Genomic DNA, 20,483 nt, shown 5'->3' on the forward strand with positions numbered 1-20,483 from the left:
GTGGGAGGATACTGGATCTCCCAGAGGAAACCCACATGGTCACAGGGAGAATGTACAAACATCTTACAGGCAGCAATGGGAATCGAACCCGGGTCTCCTCTATTGTAAAGTGTCGTGCTAACCACTATATTACCATCCCGCCCAATCATAGGTGGATAATATAAAGATAAGGCTGAAGAAGAAGGAATCTGATAGGAGAGGAGAGTGGACCATGGGAGAAAGGGAAGGTGGGGGGGCATCAGAAGGAAGTGGTAGGCGAGCGATGAGAAGAGAAGGTAACAGCGGAGCCAGTATGGGGAATGGGAAAAGAGAGAAGGGGAGGAAGAGAAATGATCCAAAGTCAGAGAAATCGATGTTGGGTTGGAGGCGAAGGTGCTAGGTCTGTGAGATACAACTGCGGGGTAAGCCCTGCAGATCTTCAATCAATGCTTCATTTCAGTGTTGGGCAACAGAGATATCACCCATCAGAAAAGCCCTAACGCTCAGGAAAGAGTTACTTGCCTTGGATAAAGCTCAGATTCACCAGACCAGTACCAGCACATGAAGAGTTAAATGAGGAAGCTTGAAGTGACTGACCTCCACAGAAGACTGAGCAATGATCTTATCGAATGGTCCAAGGATTCAATGGGATGAGGCTGGTAAACCATCTCCTCAATGAATGAGCATTCAAAACCGACGGACACAACTTCAAAACTAGAGTCAGGCTGTGAGATAAGTGAGCATCTTCACACAACATTGGGGGTGTGACTCTGACTGTAGTCAGAGCAGTCAATTGGAGCTCTTTACACAACACTGGAAGTGCCCAGTGGACAAGGCGTCACCTGTGGATAGAGAAGGAAAGGTTACACAGCTCAATGACCAGAGGTCCTTGACCTTAAACGTTGCCTCTGTTTCACTCTCCGCAGATGCTGCCCGACCGGCTGAGTACTTCCAACATTTTTTACATCATTTCAGAATTCCAGCGACTGCAGTACATTGGCTTGGGCTCTGAGGCACTCACTGGGCAAGAGTGTTGCAAATTACAGGGCAAGGACAGGTTAACGGAAGTGAGCTAGTGGTCCAACTGAAAGGTACAACAGCGAATGGCCTCCTCCTGGCCCAGAGTCTAGATAAGCCGCAGGCTAGGAATCTATTGTCCCACCGCTCCTGCTTACCTGGTGGAGTCAGCATAGAGAGGAAATGTGAGGATGTGGTGTGGTCTACACCAGGGGACAACATTTGATTGAATAATACATGTCTGGAATGCCTGCGATTGAATTTCAAGACAGATAGACAATCTATCTGGTTCGGTTACCTCACTCACCGCAAGGAGTCAGCTCACTCGACTGCCGCTAATGAGAGTGCTTGTCTCAAGGCCAACCATTGCTGTTTGTTCTGGACTATCTGACAACAAAACACTCAATGTGTCCCAACACTTGGCACACAGCCCCAGCCCACATGGGACTCATGCTGGAATGTTAAGAGTGCCTGATGGCTCTGGGCCCATTCTCGCTCAAGTTCAGAAGAATGAGTGGGGGAAAGCAATCAAGTATTGTAAGGCCTAGATAGAATGGATGTGGAGAAGATGTTTCCTGTAGTGGGGGGAGCCTAGGACCAGAGGATACAGCCTCAGAATGGAAGGGCATCCCTTGAGGGCAGAGATGAGGAGGAATTTCTTTAGCCAGAAGCTGGTAAATCTGTGCAGTTCATTGGCACAGACAGCTGTGGAGGCCAAATCATTTTGGGTATATTTAAAGTGGAGGTTGATAGGTTCTTGATTAGTAAGGGTGTCAAAGGTTACTGAGAGAAGGCAGGAGAATGGGGTTGAGAGGGGTAATAAATCAGCCATGACTGAATGGCAGAGCAGACTTGATAGACCAATGGCTTAATTCTTCTTCTATGTCAGTGGTCTATGGTCTTATGGTTACAACCAAAGCAGAACTGAACTGAGTTTCCACCTGGCCAATTTAACAACTCAAGTTGTTACCTGAATACAGTACACCATTATTTGAACAGACAGCACATTGGGAGGCTGCCCGTCCCTTCGTTGCTGTGCTACGTCCTTGAACGAGCTGTTTAATTCGCCCGCCTAGCTGCCCTTCCCCACCCTCCTGAAAATTTCATTCTCTTTTTCATCCAAGTCACTTTAAGAGGTTCCCGTTGAAGCTGAAAGTGAAGATCATGAAGAAAATTTTCAGACGTTAGCAATAAAATCAGAAGATGCTGGGAGCACTCAGCAGGTCGGACAGCATCCCTGGAAGGAGAAACAGAGTCAATACTTCATCGGAACCGGGAAACGAGATTCCAAGACCTGAGACATTCATTCCATAGTTCTTACTGAACCCTCTTCTATATGCCGTGGGGCAGCATGACAGCGCAGCAGTTAGCGTAACACCGTTACAGCGCCAGCATGTTAAATCAGAGTTCGAATCCTGCCACTACCTGTAAGGAATTTGTACATTCTCCCCATGACGGCCTGGGTTTCCTATGGGTGCTCCGGTTTCCTCCCACATTTCAAGGGCCTACAGGTTAGGGTTAGTGAGTTGTGGGTTTGCTACAATGGCGCCGGAAGTGTGGGACGCCCCCACCACAATCCTCATCGGTTTGCTTTGACGCAAACAAAGCACTCCGCTGAATGTTTGGTCGTTCGTTATGTGCCGTGTCGGATGGCGTGAGCGATCGTGGTCTTTCCATGACCACGATTGCTCTGGGCAAGTTTTTCTACAGAAGCGGTTTGCCATTGCCGCCTTCTGGGCAGAGTCTTCACAACACAGATGTGACCCCAGCCATGATCAATGCTCTTCAGAGATTGTCTACCTGGTGGCAGTGGTTGCATAACCACTGTGTACAGTTCTGGTCACCGAATTATAGGAAAGATATCAATAAATTAGAGAGAGTGCAGAGACGATTTACTAGGATGTTACCTGGGTTTTAGCACTTAAGTTACAGAGAAAGCTTGAACAAGTTAGGTCTCTATTCATTGGAGCGTAGAAGGTTGAGGGGGGATTTGATCGAGGAATTTAAAATTTTGAGAGGGATAGATAGAGTTGACGTGAATAGGCTGTTTCCATTGAGAGTAGGGGAGATTCAAATGAGAGGACATGATTTGAGAGTTAGGGGGCAAAAGTTTAAGGGAAACACGAGGGGGTATTTCTTTACTCAGAGAGTGATAGCTGTGTGGAATGAGCTTACTGTAGAAGTAGTAGAGGCCAGTTCAGTTGTGTCATTTAAGGTAAAATTGGATAGGTATACGGACAGGAAAGGAGTGGAGGGTTATGGGCTGAGTGCGAGTAGGTGGGACTAGGTGAGATTAAGAGTTCAGCACGGACTAGGAGGGCCGGAATGGCCTGTTTCCGTGCTGTGATTGTTATATGGTTATATGGTTATAACCAGGATTGGTGATACAACCATCCACCACTTGCTCCCATGGCTTTGTGTGACCTGGGCAGGGGGCTAAGCATGTGCCACACCTCAACCAAGGGGGACCTGCAGGCTAGTTGATGGAAAGAAAGCCTTATGCCTCCTTCGTAGGGTTGTATCTCCATCCTGCCACCCTACCACTGTATGTACCAGAGTGGAAGGTAATGCACATCCTGATATCATGGATTCACCGCTCCAGCCTTCACTGATCGGGGTTCAATTCCCGAAGCTGCCTATAAGGAGCTTGTACGTTCTCCCCGTGACCACGTGGGTTTCCTCCGGGTGCTCTGGTTTCCTCCCACAGTCCAAAGTTAGCATGCACACAATGTGCTATTCCTGTGTGGGGCAGGAGTGTGTGGCCACTTGCAGGCTGCCCAGCTTAATCTATGCTGATTTGATTTGACACTGAACGACGCATCTCACGGTAGGTTTTGATGTACTTGTGACAAATAAAGTCAACAAAGCTATTCTTTAAAGCTTATTCTTATCATCAGATCGTTAACAAGGCAGGAAGTGTATTCAGGGATCCTGGGTGAACTGAGTTGGTCCCAACTCAGTTGATGAGATCAGCGATGATCAGTTGATGATCGATCTGATCAGCGATGAGGAGGTTGAACAGCAGAACGAGCTGGCACAGATCGACGGCCTCCTGTTTCTGTGTGTGTGTTCTGTGGAAGCCCCAACAGGCCCTCAGTGCTGTAATGCAGTAAAAATTGCTAATCATTCCCACATAGAACATAGAACAGTACAGGCCCTTCAGCCCACAATGTTGTCCTGATCCTTTAACCTACTCTAAGATCAATCTAACCCTAGCCTTCCATTTTTCTATCATCCATGTGCCTTTATAAGAATCTGTTAAATGTCCCGAAGGTATCTGTCTCTGTCACCCATGGAGGTGCGTTGTGCACATCTAACACATAATGTGTAAAAAAAACTTACATAGAACTTAGAACATTACAGCACAGTACAAACCTACTGTTTAGCCTACTCTAATATCAATCTTTCTGTTTCCCCCCCCCAATTTGGTTTGCTATTTTATTTCTAGCTACTAGATTTCACTGCCTACTTGTAAGTTTACAGCTGTTGTTCATTACTTATTACTCTGTTGCTAAGCAATTGACCTTTGACATCAGGTCAGCCATTATAGTCACTTGTTCATTTATTCATTCATTAGTCAGAAGCACCTTTATAAACTGAGGGAGTTTTAATCAATATTTGAATCTATCTTTTGTGAGGATGCCTAGAAGTACTGTCTTTTTACTCAGTTCTTTGCATACCGTAACATGTCGGTGAACAATAAAAACTACCTTCAAACTACAACTATGCCGGGACTAAGTTTACCAATCTGCCTAGTTTAAGAAAACAGAGAACATCTTGAGTGAAGGCGGAATACTAACCCTTCCTTCCCCACATAGCCCTTCAGTTTTCTTTCATCCATGTGGTTATAATACCTTAAGACCATAAGATATAGGAACAGAATTAGGCCAGAGTTTGCTCTGTTGTTTCATCATAGCTGATCCACTTTCCTCCTGCCTTCTCCCCGTATCCCTTCATGCCCTGTCTAATCAAGAATCCATCAATCTCTGCCTTAAATATACATAGACACTTGGCCTCCACAGCCATCTGTGCCAACAAATTCCACAGATTCACTGCTCTTTGGCTGAAGAAATTCCTCCTCATCTCTGTTCTAAAAGGACACCCCTCTGTTTTGAGGCTGTGCCCTCGAGTCCTATACTCTCAACCTTTCCACTCCATCCCTCCTGTTTTGAGGACCTTTTGACGTCACCCAGAACTGCCCGGGCTCCAATATTGATAGAAGTTCTTGTGGTGAACTACATATACCTGTCTGGACACGCCCCCCCCCCCCCCCCCCCCCCCGCTGACTGCTCCTGTGGCTCCTCCCACAGACCCCGGTATAAAGGCGATTGGAGGCACAGCCCCTTCCTCAGTCTCCAGGATGTTGTGTGGTGGTCACTTGCTGCTTGTTCTTTCTTCCAGCCAATAAAAGCCTACATCTCGCCTCACGTCTCCGAGAGTTATTGATGGTGCATCAATTCTTATTCAGATTACCCTCACCTACAACCCTCAACCTCAACAGGGGAAACCGTTTCTCTTTATCCACCTTATTAGATCCTTTTGACACTGTTATACTTCACTTAGTTCAGCTTTGACTCGTTCCTTCCAATGGAACATGAACTGAGCTTGGGTAAAATCTTACCTTACTGCTCTCGATGGCCCACACTGCACTCAGGACTGAGAACAGTGCTCAGCCCTGCTGATGTCCAACCCTGGCCAGTTTCCATTTCCAGCACGCACAAAGGGTGGGAGAAACCCTACCAGTTCACCTCTACACGCGGTCAGCTCTGTTAGTAATGCTGCTCTGCACCTGTAAATCAGCCTCTTGAAATCCCTGATCCCAGCTTGGAATACTGAATATCAGAAATGTTCCGGCTTGGAGATCGGCCTATCCCATGGGAGGTTCCATCCCTGGGCGCTGTGTGACGTCATCATGGGCACAGCTACCGTGTAGCTCTCCGCATCAGTAGTGCAAGTTTATAATGTTTACTTTTACAACTAACTCCGGCCTCACCTCCCAGCACAGTAGCGTAACGTTACTACCATGTCAGCAACCTGGGTTTGATTCCCGCCATTGTCTGTAAGGAGATTGGATATTTAGGATGGTGCTGAATGTCGGTAGCTCGGGTTGAGGTGTTTGATGTTGCAGTGTTTGCTGAGCTCGGCAATTGGCTGGCAGACGTCATCTCCAGTCGAGGTGATGTCCTCAGTGGGCAGGTTCGGGAAACACCAACAACTGCGTACTGAGGATGTCACCTTGACTGGAGGTGAAACATCTGCCAGCTAATTGCCAAGTCCACACAGGTTTATTTCAAGTTCTCTGGTTTCCTTACACGTTCCACTGGAATTTAGAAGGATGAGAGGCAGTGGAGGCCAATTATCTGGATGCTTTCAAGAAAGATTTAGATAGAGATCTTAAAAATAGCAGAGTCAGGGGATATGGGGAGAAGGCAGGAACAGGGTACTGACTGTGGATGATCAGCCATGATCATATTGAATGGCGGTGCTGGCTCAAAGGGCCAAATGGCCTACTCCTGTACCTATTGTCTATTGTCTATTGTCCAAGGATGTACAAGTTAGTAGGATAATTGGCCACACGGGTGTAAGTGGGCAGCACAGGCTAATTGGGCTGAAGGGCCGATTAATGTGCTGAATCTGAATAAAGATACAAATAAAATCCCTACTCCTTATTCCTCTGTGGGTCGTTGCACAGGAGCACATGGCTACAAAGGCAAGAGGAGACCTTGTGGGTGGCACAGTGATGAAATTAGTAGAGGCGCTGCCCCATAGCACTGGGGACCCAAGTTCAATCCTGGCCTCTTATGCTATCTGTGTGGAGTTTGCATGTTCTCCGTCTGTGTGGATTCCTCCCTCGTCCCAAAGAACAGCAGTATGGTTGTAGGTCAGTTGGTGCACAAGAGATTGTGCAGATGCTGGGAATCTAAAGCACCACACACACAAAATGCTGGAGGAACTCAGCAAGTCAGGCAACGTGTATGGAGGGGAATAAACAGCCGATGTATCGGGCAAGGACTCTTCACCAGGACTGGAAACGGAGGGGACAGAAGCCAGAATAAGGTTAATTGGTTGCTGTAAATTGCCCCACAGCAGGTGAGTAACAAAGGGGAATTAATGTTCATGGGTTAGTGATCAGAGCAGGAGGTGACTCTTTGTGACTCCATGTCCTCTCAGGTGTTCTCCACCATTCCAAAAGATCATACTGGATCCTGAGCCTTGTCCACTTTCCCAGCTAATTTCCCATTCCCTCTGATGTACTCAATGGCTCCACATCTATAAGCTCCAGGACGGAGACTTCCTGGCTTACTGCCATTATCTGTCACCTGTGTGCTGGCAACAACTGAACCCAGGTGCGGAAGAATAACAGACTCCTGTGTGGAGACGGAAACAAATGCTTATACATCGGAATTCCGTCAGAATATTGGTGGCTCAACTGAGCAACACCACGAGATGAAACATCCTCAAGAAACAAAGACCCTGCAATAAGCGCTAATCAGGAGTCCCCTTTAAATAATCACAGTGTGTGGAAAACCCGTGCCAGTCAAAATAGACTTGACATAATTAAACGGGAAGCACAAGGGATTAATGATTCTAGATGAGACAATAATTAACAACTACAGGTGCAGGGCTCATGGCAATTATCACATTCCTGAACAGCCCACCCCTTACTCTTTGCCCTGCCATCCAGTGCGATTCACTCTGGCTCAGTCCCAACTAGAGGCTATTTGTACAAACTCCTGGGAAGACTGGATAAAGTGGAGTAAAGTGAGGGAAAGGAGTCAAAACTAAAATACCACAGACGCTGGAAACCCAAAAGTACAAGAAAACTTTCAGTAAGTACTCAGCAGTTTTGACCAGGTCTGTATAGAGTGTTACCCTTTCAAGGCAATAGCCTTTCAACAGGATAGGGGTCTATTCTTTTTCATTTTGACAACCTTATTTGATAGATATTGCAGTTGAAAGAGGGGAGGATACAATGCATAGTCGTTAGCATTACACTATTACTCGGTCAGATCAATTCCCACTGCTGTCTGCAAAGAGTTTGTACGTGTACCCCCTCCCTCACCCCCGTGACCGTATGGGTTTCTTCTGGGTGCTCTAGTTTCCTTTCACATTCCAAAGACATACCAGTTAGTAGGCTAATTGGTCACATGGGTGTAATTGGGCAGCCAAGGATCGTTGGGTAGAAAAGGCCTGTAATCATGCTGTATCCCTAACTTGGTAGACTGTTCAAGGCTTGTAATAGAATGCAAAATCCCTGAGCATTTCTTGGTTTTCATGTTTACTTTCACCTTCATGTCCCCTTTTTACTGTTTATCTTTACTTCCTCACTCTTTCTCTGTTATATGTCTGTGATTCTTTCTGTCATTGTCTATGTGATACTCGCCTGTCCATTGTCCAACCTGGATACTCTGTTCCTCCCCGATCAAACCCCCCACCCCCCGGCTTCAAGCCGCTCTGCTTTCCTCTCTTGCTTCCGTTTACCGGCCCCCTCTCTCAATCCCGTCCTCTTCGCACCGCAGGCGCTGTCCGAGCATCCAGCATCTTCCCCATCCTCAGCGTCATCCTGCTTTTCATGGGTGGACTCTGCATCGCGGCCAGCGAGTTCTACAAGACCCGACACAACATCATCCTCAGTGCTGGCATCTTCTTCGTCTCTGCAGGTGAGCGGTCTTCCCAATGTCCGAACCATCTTCTACTTGGGTCAAAAAATAAGCAAAGGAAAGTTTGTGGTTTGGCTTTGTTCCTGTTTCATACTGAATGAATTAATTAATTACAGCAGGTCATCTGTGTGATAATGCATATGTGTGTGTGTGTGTTTATAATTATGTGCTTATCCCGTATATGAGTATTTATGTGCCAGTTCATATATATGTACTTGTGTTCATATATTTGTGCAATTGCGCACATGTGTGTATGAATATATGGAGACATGAGTGTGCAAATGCATGTGTGTGCACAATTCTGACACTTGTGCATGTACATTTGGCGTTCACATGCATGTACATATGTGTGCCAACCTCTGCACGCGTGTGTATACTGGATCTGTGTTCATGTATGAGACCGTAATACCTAGGAGCAGAATTAGGCCATTCAGCCCATCATCTGCTCCTCCGTTCCATCATGGCTGCTTTTTTATCCCTCTCAACCCTATTCTCCTGCTTTTGTCCTGTAGCTTTCGACAGCCTTAATAATCAAAATCAGCCTCTGCTTTAAATGTACCCAATTACTTGGCCTCCGCAGCAGTTTGTGGCAATAAGTTTCACAAATTTACTACCCTCTGGCTAAAGAAGTTCCTCATCATCTCTGTTCTGAATAGACAACTCTCAATTCTGAGGCGGTGTCCTTTGGCCCTAGACTCACCCACTATAGGGAACATCCTCTCTACATCCACTCTTTCAACATTCAATAGGTTTCCCCCTCAATCTTCTGAGCTCCAGTGAGTCCAGGCCCAGAGCCAATAAACACTCCTCATACATTAACCCTTTCATTCCTGGAATCATTCTCATGAACCTCCTCTGGACCCCCTCCAACGCCAGCACATCTTTGCTTAGATAGAGGGCCCAAACCTGCTCACAATACTCCAAGTAGGTTATAACCAATGCCTATAACAGGAGCATTACATCCTTGCTCTTATATTCAAGCTCGCTTGAAATGAATGCTAACGTTGCATTTGCTTTCCTTCCCACTGACTCAACCTGTAAGTGAACCTTCAGGGAATCCTGCACAAGCACTCCCAAGTCTCTTTGCATCTCTGATTTTTGAATTTTCTCCCCACTTAGGACAAAGTCTATACCTTTATTCCTTCTACCAAGGTGCGTGACCACACACTATACTCCGTCTGTCACATGTTTTCCCATTCCTCCAATCTGCCTACGTCATTCTGCAGACCCTCTGCTTCTTCAACACTACCTGCCCCTCCACTATCTTCGTATCGTCCACAAACCTGGCCACAAAGGCATCAATTCCATCATCCAAATCATTGACCTATCACGTGACAAGAAGCACACCCAACACTGACCCATGCAGTCACTGGCAGCCAACTAGAAAAGGCTCCCTTTATTCCCACTCTTTGTCTCCTGCCAGTCCGACAATCTTTTATACATGCTAGTGTTTTTCCTGTAATACCATGTGCTCTTATCTTGTTCAGCAGCCTCGTGTGCAGCACCTTGTCAAAGGCCTTCTGAAAATCTAAGTAGGCAACATCAAGCAATTCTCCTTTGCCTATCCTGCCTGTTATTCCATCAAAGAATTGCAACAGATTGGTCAGGCAAGATTTCCCCTTAAGGCAACCGTGCTAACTTTGTGTATTTTATCATGTGCCTCCAAATACCCCAATACCTCATTCCTAATCTAACTTTGTGTATTTTATCATGTGCCTCCAAATACCCCAATACCTCATTCCTAATCTAACTTTGTGTATTTTATCATGTGCCTCCAAATACCCCGATACCTCATTCCTAATAATGGTCTCTGACATCTTCCCTACCACTGAAGTCAGGCTAGCTGGCCAATTTCCTTTCTTCTGCCTCCCTCCCTTCTTAGAGAGCAGAGTGACGCTTGTAATTTTTCAGACCTCTGGAACCATTCCAGAATCTAGTGATTCTTGAAAGATCATTACTAATACCTCCACAATCTCTTCAGCCACCTCCTTGAGAACCCTGGGGTGTCGTCCATCTGGTGTGGGTGACTTCAGACCTTTCAGCTACCCAAGCACCATCTCCCTAGTAATAGCAACTGCACTCACTTCTGCTCCCTGACACTCTCCAGCTTCCAGCATATTGCTAGTGTCTTCCTTGGTGAAGATTGACACAAAATACTTATTAATTTCATCTGCTATTTCTTTGTCCCATACTACTGCGTTTCTAGTGTCATTTTCCAGCAGTCCGATATCCATTCTTGCCTTTCTTTTATATCTGAAAAAGCTTTTTGTATCCTCTTTTATATTATTGGCTATCTTCCCTTCATATTTCACCTTCTCTCTATTTTTGTTGTTTTTTTTTTATTTGCCTTTTGTTGGTTTTTAAAAGTTCCCTAATCTAACTTCCCACTAATTTTGGCTATATTATATTCCCTTTCTTTTCCTTTAATGCTGACTTTGACTTCCCTTGTCAGCAGAATTGCCCCATCTTCACTTTAGAATACTTCTTCATCTTTGGGATGTATCTATCCTGCACCTTCTGAATTGCCCTCATAAAATCCAGCCATTGCTGTTCTACTGTGATTTTGGCTAATGTCCTCTTCCAATCAACTTTGGCCAGCTCCTCTCTCATGCCTCTATAACTTTCTTTACTCCACTCTAATACTGACTCGTCTGACTTATCTTTTCCCTCTCAAACTACAGGGTGAATTCTTTCACATTATGATCAGTCTCCTAAGGGTCCCTTTACCTTAAGCTTCCTAATCAAATGAGGTTCATTACACAACACCCAATCAAAAATTCCCTTTCTCCTAGTGGCCTCAACCACAAGCTTTTCTAAAAAAAAAAAAAATCCCGTAGACTTTCTACGAATTGCCCCTTTTGGATCCAGCATCAAGCTGAATTTTCCAATCAACCTGCATATTGAAATCCCCTAAGGCTATCATGACATTGCCCTTTTGACGTGCATTTTCGTACTCCCATTGTAATTTATATCCCACATCCTGGCTACTGTTCAGAGGCCTGTATGTAACTCCTACCAGGGTTACCCTTGCTGTTTCTTAACTCTATGCACAAGGATTCTATATCTTCCAATGCAATGTCACCTCTTTCTAAGGATTTGATTTCATTTGTCTTACCAAAAGAGCCAGCCAACCCACTCTACCTACTTGCCAGTCCTTTCACTGTGTATCCTTGACTCGTCCTATCACAGACATTCCCTTTGTTCTACTCCTCCCCACCACACCTTCTCTCCTGCTGAAAATAAAATTTTACATAAAGCTCTCAACTATGATCTTTCAGCCACAACTCAGTGATGCCCACAATGTCATACCTGCCAATCTCTAACTACACTAGAAGATCTACCTTATTCCATATACCACATGCATTCAAATATAACACCTTCAGTCCTGAATTCATCTCCCTTTTTCATTTTACCCCCATGTTCCACTTCAGCTCATCCTACTCTCTGCAACTTTGCCCTTTCATCTCCCCATCCTCCCTCACAGTCTCATTACACACTGCCATCTACTTGTATATATCAACTGCCCCATCCTTCCAGGTGCCATCCTCTTGAGGGATTATTTTAAATCTTCCCCAATGGCCCGAACAAACCTATGTGCATACTTAAACATGTGCAACTGAATACTTTTATGGATGTATGCACATATACTAGTCTGCATGTATATGGGTAGGTCACCTGTGTTTGCAAGAGCATGTTATTGGCAAGACATGGCTATTCTATTAAAATAGAAAGATATCTCTTCCCCTACATTAATTGAATGGTTCTCTCAAGTAATGTTATGTCTCAGTTTGGAAAAAATTAGAAGTAGAACTTTTGAACCCCAATTCGAATTTGAGAGAAGATGGGGTTCTTTTGCCAAATATTACCATTTAATTTGAATTATTCTATATGTTTTCCTTCCGATTTAATTTTTTTTCTAAATATGAATTGGCGGTTGATGACTCTTTTTCTTTATACATTTAGATGATGGGTAAACATATTGCTCTGGGGGGGGGTTGATTCCTAATGGGTTTTTTGTAGTCAGTGGGTTTTTTTTCTTAGTTAGATGGGGTTCTTTTTTTTCCTTCTTTTTCCTATATATAAATTTTTTTCCCCATTTTTATATATTATGATCAGCTTTTTTTTCTTCAGCTTTATTAATTGTGTACATATTAATCTGTTGAAGTTTTGTGTCATTCTATAGCTGTAGATTATGTACCAATAAAAAGATTCTAAAAATGAAAAATCGCATGAGCATGTGTACATGTTGATCAATGTACATGTGTAAATCAGGACCGTGAACATGTTTCTGTGTGTGTATTCACTTGGTAGGTGCATGCATGCACATATGCATGGCCATTTATGTGTGTGCATGCACGCGTGAACCTGCAGATCTGCACGGCTGCGTGGCTATGCTTGTGTGTGCCTACACACATCACGTTTGATTGCATGTGCAATTTTGTATGAGTGTGCAAACTTATGGGCTCGTGTGTGGATATGCTTGTAGCCCACAAATTCCAGATTTACAATTGCTTATTGCCATTCTTCAATAAAGGAGAACGAAATGATTGTAACTCCAGATTCAATGCAGCATAAAAATACAATAAACATTAAAAACACAATAAATATCAATTTTAAAGCAGTCCTATAAAACACAATGTATGAGTATCTGTTATATAGTGTACATAGACTGGTTGTACGTACCTAACGTGACGCTAGGTGATATGTATGTTGTGATGGTAGCAGGAGGAGGTGTTGATCAGCCTGATGGCATATACATGCATGTATATGCTCAGCTGTATGTGTAATGTATCCATGCTTGTGCCCGTGTGCAGGCAGCCTGTGTGTGCATGTGTATATGGAAAACTGCCAGGAAAAGGCCTACAATACCATGAAGGATCCCACCCATCCTGCTTGTGGACTGCTTGTCCCGTTCCCATCAGGGGCGAGGTATGATCGCATCCATCAGGACTACCAGACTCAAAAACAGTTACTTTCCCCAAGCAGTAAGACTGACACCTCCGCCCACTAACCTGCCCCTTCACCCCATGATGAACTTTATCATTTCCTGTCCGTCACCTAATGCACAGACACTCCTGTGCCTAGCGTCACTTTATGGGCATACAATCAATCTCTGTATAAAAGCTATCTAATGTATTTATATTTATTGTAGTTTCTTTTATTATTGTGTTCCTCTTATTGCTTTATTTTCACTGCATCGGATCCAGAGAAATAATTATTTTATTCTCCTTTACACTTGTGTATCAGAAATTATATTAAACAATCCTGAATGTAAGTCTTTGAAGTGTTCAAAGTTAGAAATCGACCTAACAGAAAGGCAATTCACATGTGGCACTGGGAATGAGTGATGTGTTGGTCCTTGAACATGTCAGGCCAGCAAAATAATTGAATGTGGGTTTGTGCCCGAGTGCGGCATGTGGAATGATCTATCAGCGTGAGTGTGAGACTGTCGATATGTCAATGTTTCAATTAGGCAGCAGTTCACAAGACTGATTGCATCTGTCAGAGTGCCAGATAGAACATTAGCAGAGAGTGTTGGGTCTTCCTTGGATCTTAGGTTTCTGTCAATGATACAAACCACAAAGTGCAGGTCAGGCAACATTTGTGAAAAAAAGAGAGCCAATGCTTCAGCTCTGTAAGCCCTCATTGAAACTGGGAAAGGGAGACGCAAGTTTGAGTTCGGTAGGAGAGAAGGTGTGGGGGGTGGTGGAGGAGTAGAACCAAGGGAATGTCTGCAATAGGATGTGTCAATATGGCTTAATGGTGGCAGTTACAATTGCATTAAATTTCTTGGTCAGTATCGTGCATTTTTAATAGAAGGACCTGCCTAACAAATCAGATGTATACAGGTAGAAATACTGACACAACCTGATATAAAAACAGATGATGGAAAATGCTGGAAACACTCAGCAAGTCGGGCAGCATTTGTGGAGAGGAAACAGTTGATGTTTCAAATCAGGGATCCTTCATCAGACCTGCGTAGGAGAGAAATAACTGGGACTAGGTAGCAGTAACATGTGGGTGGAATAAAGAGCGATAAATAGAGTGCATCCAGAGGTGTGTTCAGCTCTCCCTCACCCCCACACTTCACGGTAGTGTGGCAGTTAGCATATTGCTTTACAGACAGTGGACTGGGTTCAATTCTGCCGCTGCCTGTGAGGAGTTTATACGTAACCACTGTTTCCTCCAGGTGCTTTTCAAAGAGGATTAGGGTTGGTAACTTGTGGGCAAGCTATGTTAGCGCTGGAAGCTTGTCGACACTTTCAGGCTGCCCCCAGCACATCCTCGGACTGTGCTTGTCATTTATTGTGAATGAAGCATTTTACTGTATGTTTAAAAAACACAAAATGCTGGCAGAACTCAGAAGGCCAGACAGCATCTATGGGAGGAGGTAGTGACGATGTTTCGGGCTGAAACCCTTAATCAGGAGCTTCGATGTGCATGTGACAAATAAAGCCAATCTTTAATCTTCTAAATTTAATCTTTGATCTGATCTTTCTACTGCTCCCCTCACTCCCTTTTATCCCGTCCTTATTATGTTCGAGGCACATGCTATTAAAGATTCCAGCGGAGAAAGCTGAAAAGGAATAAATCCAGTAAACAGATGAGGCCAGCCCGTCCCCAAACACAAAGTGGGGAGTTCAAAAAGACAACATCGACCATTAAGCTCCCCCTCACCCAGGACGAGTGGATAGTGTAGAACAGAGAAGTGTAGGATTTTCAAAGTGGACTGTAGGAACGTGGAGAGTGCAGAACAGAGGAGTGTAGGATTTCCACAGTGGACTTTAGGAATGTGGAGATTCTTGTAGAACAGAGGAGTGTACAATTTTCACAGTGGACTATAGGAAACTGGAGAGTGCAGAACAGATGTCTGTAGGATTTTCACAGTGGACTGTAGGAATGTGGAGAGTGTTGTAGAACAGAGGAATGTAGGATTTTCAGTGTATTGTAGGAACTTGGGGAGTGTTGTAGAACAGAAGAGTGTAGGATTTTCACAGTGGACTGTAGGAGCATCGAGAGTGTAGAACGGAAGAGTGTAGGATTTTCACAGTGGACTGTAGGAATAGACAATAGGTGCAGAAGTAGACCATTTGGCCCTTCGATCCTGCACCGCCATTCTGAGATCATGGCTGATTATCTACTATCAATACCTGCTTCCTGCCTTGTCCCCATATCCCTTGATTCCCCTATCCATAAGATACCTATCTAGCTCCTTCTTGAAAGCATCCTGAGAATTGGCCTCCACTACCTTCTGAGGCAGTGCATTCCAGACCCCCACAACTCTCTGGGAGAAGAAGTTTTTCCTTAACTCTGTCCTGAATGACCTACCCCTTATTCTCAAACCATGCCCTCTGGTACTGGACTCTCCCAGCATCTGGAACATATTTCCTGCCTCTATCTTGTCCAATCCCTTAATAATCTTACATGTTGCAATCAGATCCCCTCTCAATCTCCTTAATTCCAGCGTGTACAAGCCCAGTCTCTCTAACTTCTCTGCGTAAGACAGTCCGGACATCCCAGGAATTAACCTTGTGAATCTATGCTGCACTTCCTTAACCCTGGAGACCAAAACTATACACAATACTCCAGGTGTGGTCTCACCAGGGCTCTGTACAAATGCAAGAGGATTTCCTTGCTCTTGTACTCAATTCCCTTTGTAATAAAGGCCAACATTCCATTAGCCTTCTTCACTGCCTGCTGCACTTGCTCATTCACCTTCAGTGACTGATGAACAAGGACTACAAGATCTCTTTGTATTACTCCCTTACCCAACTCTATACCGTTCAGATAATAATCTGCCTTCCTGTTCTTACTCCCGAAGTGGATAACCTCACACTTATTCACATTAAACGCCATCTGCCAAGTATCTGCCCACTCACTCAGCCTATCCAAGTCACCCTGAATTCTCCTAACATCCTCATCACGTCACACTGCCACCCAGCTTAGTATCATCAGCGAACTTGCTGATGTTATTCTCAATGCTTTCATCTAATGTGGAGAGTGTAGGACACAGGAGTGTCGGATTTTCACAGTGGACGGTAGGAATGTGGACAGTGTAGGACAAAGGAGTGTCGGATTTTCACAGTGGACAGTAGGAATGTGGCGAGTGTAGAACAGAGGAGTGTAGGATTTTCACAGTGGACTGTAGGAAAGTGGTGAGTGTAGAACAGAGGAGTGTAGGATTTTCACAGTGGACAGTAGGAATGCGGACAGTGTAGGACAAAGGAGTGTTGGATTTTCACACTGGACTCTAGGAATGTGGCGAGTGTAGGATTTTCACAGTGGTCTGTAGAAACGTGGTGAGTGTAGAACAGAGGAGTGTAGGATTTTCACAGTGGACTGTAGAAACATGGTGAGTGTTGTAGAACAGAGGTGTGTAGGATTTTCACTTTGGACTGTAGGAACGTTAAGAATGTAGAGCAGAAGATTGTAGGGTTTTCTCCGTGGACGGTAGGAATGTGGAGGGTGTAGAACAGAGGAGTTTACGATTTTCCCAGTGGACTGTAGGAATACAGAGTTTAGAACAGAGGAGTGTAGGATTTTCACAGTGGACTGTAGGAATACAGAGTTTAGAACAGAGGAGTGTAGGATTTTCACAGTGGACTGTAGGAATGTAGAGAGTTAAGAACAAAGGAGTGTCGTATTTTCACAGTGGATTGTAGCAACCTGAGGAGTGTAGAACAGGGGAGTGTAGGATTTTCACATTGGATTGTAGGAATCTAGGCAGTGTAGCAAAGAGGAGTGCATGATTTTCACAGTGGACTGTAGGAATGCAGAGAGTTTAGAACAGAGGAGTTTAGGATTTTCCCAGTGGTCTGTAAGAATGTGGAGAGTTTAGAACAGAGGAGTGTAGGATTTTCACAATGGACTATAGGAATGTGGAGGGTGTAGCGAAGAGGAGTGTAGGATTTTCACGGTGGACTGTAGGAATGTGGAGAGTTTAGAACAAAAGAGTGTAGGATTTTCACACAGGACTGTAGGAATGTGGACAGAGTAGAACAGAGGAGTGTAGGATTTTCCCACTGGACTGGAGGAATGTGCAGACTGTTGTAGAACAAAGGAGTGTAGGATTTTCACACAGGACTGTAGGAATGTGGACACTGTTGTAGAACAGAGGAGTGTAGAATTTTCAGAGTGGACGATCAAAACCTGTGGAATGTACAACAGAGGAGTGTGGGGCTTTTCCAGTGGTCTGTAGGAACCTGGAAAGTGTATAACAGAAGAGGGTAGGATTTTCATGGTGGACTGTAGGAATGTGGAGAGTTTAGAACAAAAGAGTGTAGGATTTTCACACAGGACTGTAGGAATGTGGACAGAGTAGAACAGAGGAGTGTAGGATTTTCCCACTGGACTGGAGGAATGTGCAGACTGTTGTAGAACAAAGGAGTGTAGGATTTTCACACAGGACTGTAGGAATGTGGACAGAGTAGAACAGAGGAGTGTAGGATTTTCCCACTGGACTGGAGGAATGTGGACACTGTTGTAGAACAGAGGAGTGTAGGATTTTCAGAGTGGACTGTCGAAACCTGTGGAATGTACAACAGAGGAGTGTGGGGTTTTTCCAGTGGTCTGTAGGAACCTGGACAGTGTAGAACAGAGGAGTGTAGGATTTTCTCAGTGGACTGTTGGAATGTGGACAGTGTTGTAGAACAGCGGAGTATCGGATTTTCACAGTGGTGTGTAAGAATGTGGAGAGTGTTGAACACAAGTGTGTAGGATTTTCTTTTTGGACTGTAGGAACGTTGAGAGTGTAGAGCAGAAGAGTGTAGGATTTTCACAGTGGTCTGTAAAAATGTGGAGAGTGTTGAACGGAGGAGTGTACGATTTTCACATTGTACTGTAGAAATGTGCAGGGTGTAGAACAGAGGACAGTAGAATTTTCACAGTGGGCTTTAAGAATGTGGAGATTGTTGTAGATCAGAGGAGTGTAGGATTTTCACAGTGGACTGTAGGAACGTGGAGAGTGTAGAGCAGAAGAGTGTAGGATTTTCACAGTGGACTGTAGGAGCATCGAGAGTGTAGAATGGAAGAGTTTAGGATTTTCACAGTGGACTGTAGGAATAGACAATAGGTGCAGAAGTAGACCATTTGGCCCTTCGATCCTGCACCGCCATTCTGAGATCATGGCTGATTATCTACTATCAATACCTGCTTCCTGCCTTGTCCCCATATCCCTTGATTCCCCTATCCATAAGATACCTATCTAGCTCCTTCTTGAAAGCATCCTGAGAATTGGCCTCCACTACCTTCTGAGGCAGTGCATTCCAGACCCCCACAACTCTCTGGGAGAAGAAGTTTTTCCTTAACTCTGTCCTGAATGACCTACCCCTTATTCTCAAACCATGCCCTCTGGTACTGGACTCTCCCAGCATCTGGAACATATTTCCTGCCTCTATCTTGTCCAATCCCTTAATAATCTTACATGTTGCAATCAGATCCCCTCTCAATCTCCTTAATTCCAGCGTGTACAAGCCCAGTCTCTCTAACTTCTCTGCGTAAGACAGTCCGGACATCCCAGGAATTAACCTTGTGAATCTATGCTGCACTTCCTTAACCCTGGAGACCAAAACTATACACAATACTCCAGGTGTGGTCTCACCAGGGCTCTGTACAAATGCAGGAGGATTTCCTTGCTCTTGTACTCAATTCCCTTTGTAATAAAGGCCAACATTCCATTAGCCTTCTTCACTGCCTGCTGCACTTGCTCATTCACCTTCAGTGACTGATGAACAAGGACTACAAGATCTCTTTGTATTACTCCCTTACCCAACTCTATACCGTTCAGATAATAATCTGCCTTCCTGTTCTTACTCCCGAAGTGGATAACCTCACACTTATTCACATTAAACGCCATCTGCCAAGTATCTGCCCACTCACTCAGCCTATCCAAGTCACCCTGAATTCTCCTAACATCCTCATCACGTCACACTGCCACCCAGCTTAGTATCATCAGCGAACTTGCTGATGTTATTCTCAATGCTTTCATCTAATGTGGAGAGTGTAGGACAAAGGAGTGTCGGATTTTCACAGTGGACAGTAGGAATGTGGCGAGTGTAGAACAGAGGAGTGTAGGATTTTCACAGTGGACTGTAGGAAAGTGGTGAGTGTAGAACAGAGGAGTGTCGGATTTTCACACTGGACTCTAGGAATGTGGCGAGTGTAGGATTTTCACAGTGGTCTGTAGAAACGTGGTGAGTGTAGAACAGAGGAGTGTAGGATTTTCACAGTGGACTGTAGAAACATGGTGAGTGTTGTAGAACAGAGGTGTGTAGGATTTTCACTTTGGACTGTAGGAACGTTAAGAATGTAGAGCAGAAGATTGTAGGGTTTTCTCCGTGGACGGTAGGAATGTGGAGGGTGTAGAACAGAGGAGTTTACGATTTTCCCAGTGGACTGTAGGAATACAGAGTTTAGAACAGAGGAGTGTAGGATTTTCACAGTGGACTGTAGGAATACAGAGTTTAGAACAGAGGAGTGTAGGATTTTCACAGTGGACTGTAGGAATGTAGAGAGTTAAGAACAAAGGAGTGTCGTATTTTCACAGTGGATTGTAGCAACCTGAGGAGTGTAGAACAGGGGAGTGTAGGATTTTCACATTGGATTGTAGGAATCTAGGCAGTGTAGCAAAGAGGAGTGCATGATTTTCACAGTGGACTGTAGGAATGCAGAGAGTTTAGAACAGAGGAGTTTAGGATTTTCCCACTGAACTGTAGGAATGTGGAGAGTGTAGAGAAGAGGAGAGTAGGATTTTCACTGTGAACTGTTGTAATGTGGAGAGTGAACAACTGAGGAGTGTAGGATTTTCACAGTGGACTGTAGGAACCT

General features: G+C 44.6%; 1 protein-coding gene across 1 annotated transcript in view; it reads left to right on the forward strand.

The window, feature by feature from the left end:
- The window catches only part of cacng2a (calcium channel, voltage-dependent, gamma subunit 2a), a 359,183-nt gene that overhangs the window by 140,249 nt on the left and 198,451 nt on the right, over positions 1-20,483 (forward strand). The window contains exon 3 of the mRNA XM_073033359.1: positions 8,517-8,657. Coding sequence (XP_072889460.1) covers positions 8,517-8,657 — 141 coding nt within the window. The remainder of the gene's footprint in view (positions 1-8,516; positions 8,658-20,483) is intronic.

The sequence above is a fragment of the Hemitrygon akajei genome, chromosome 31 (assembly GCF_048418815.1).
Source record: "Hemitrygon akajei chromosome 31, sHemAka1.3, whole genome shotgun sequence".
In the NCBI taxonomy this organism is placed as follows: domain Eukaryota; kingdom Metazoa; phylum Chordata; class Chondrichthyes; order Myliobatiformes; family Dasyatidae; genus Hemitrygon; species Hemitrygon akajei.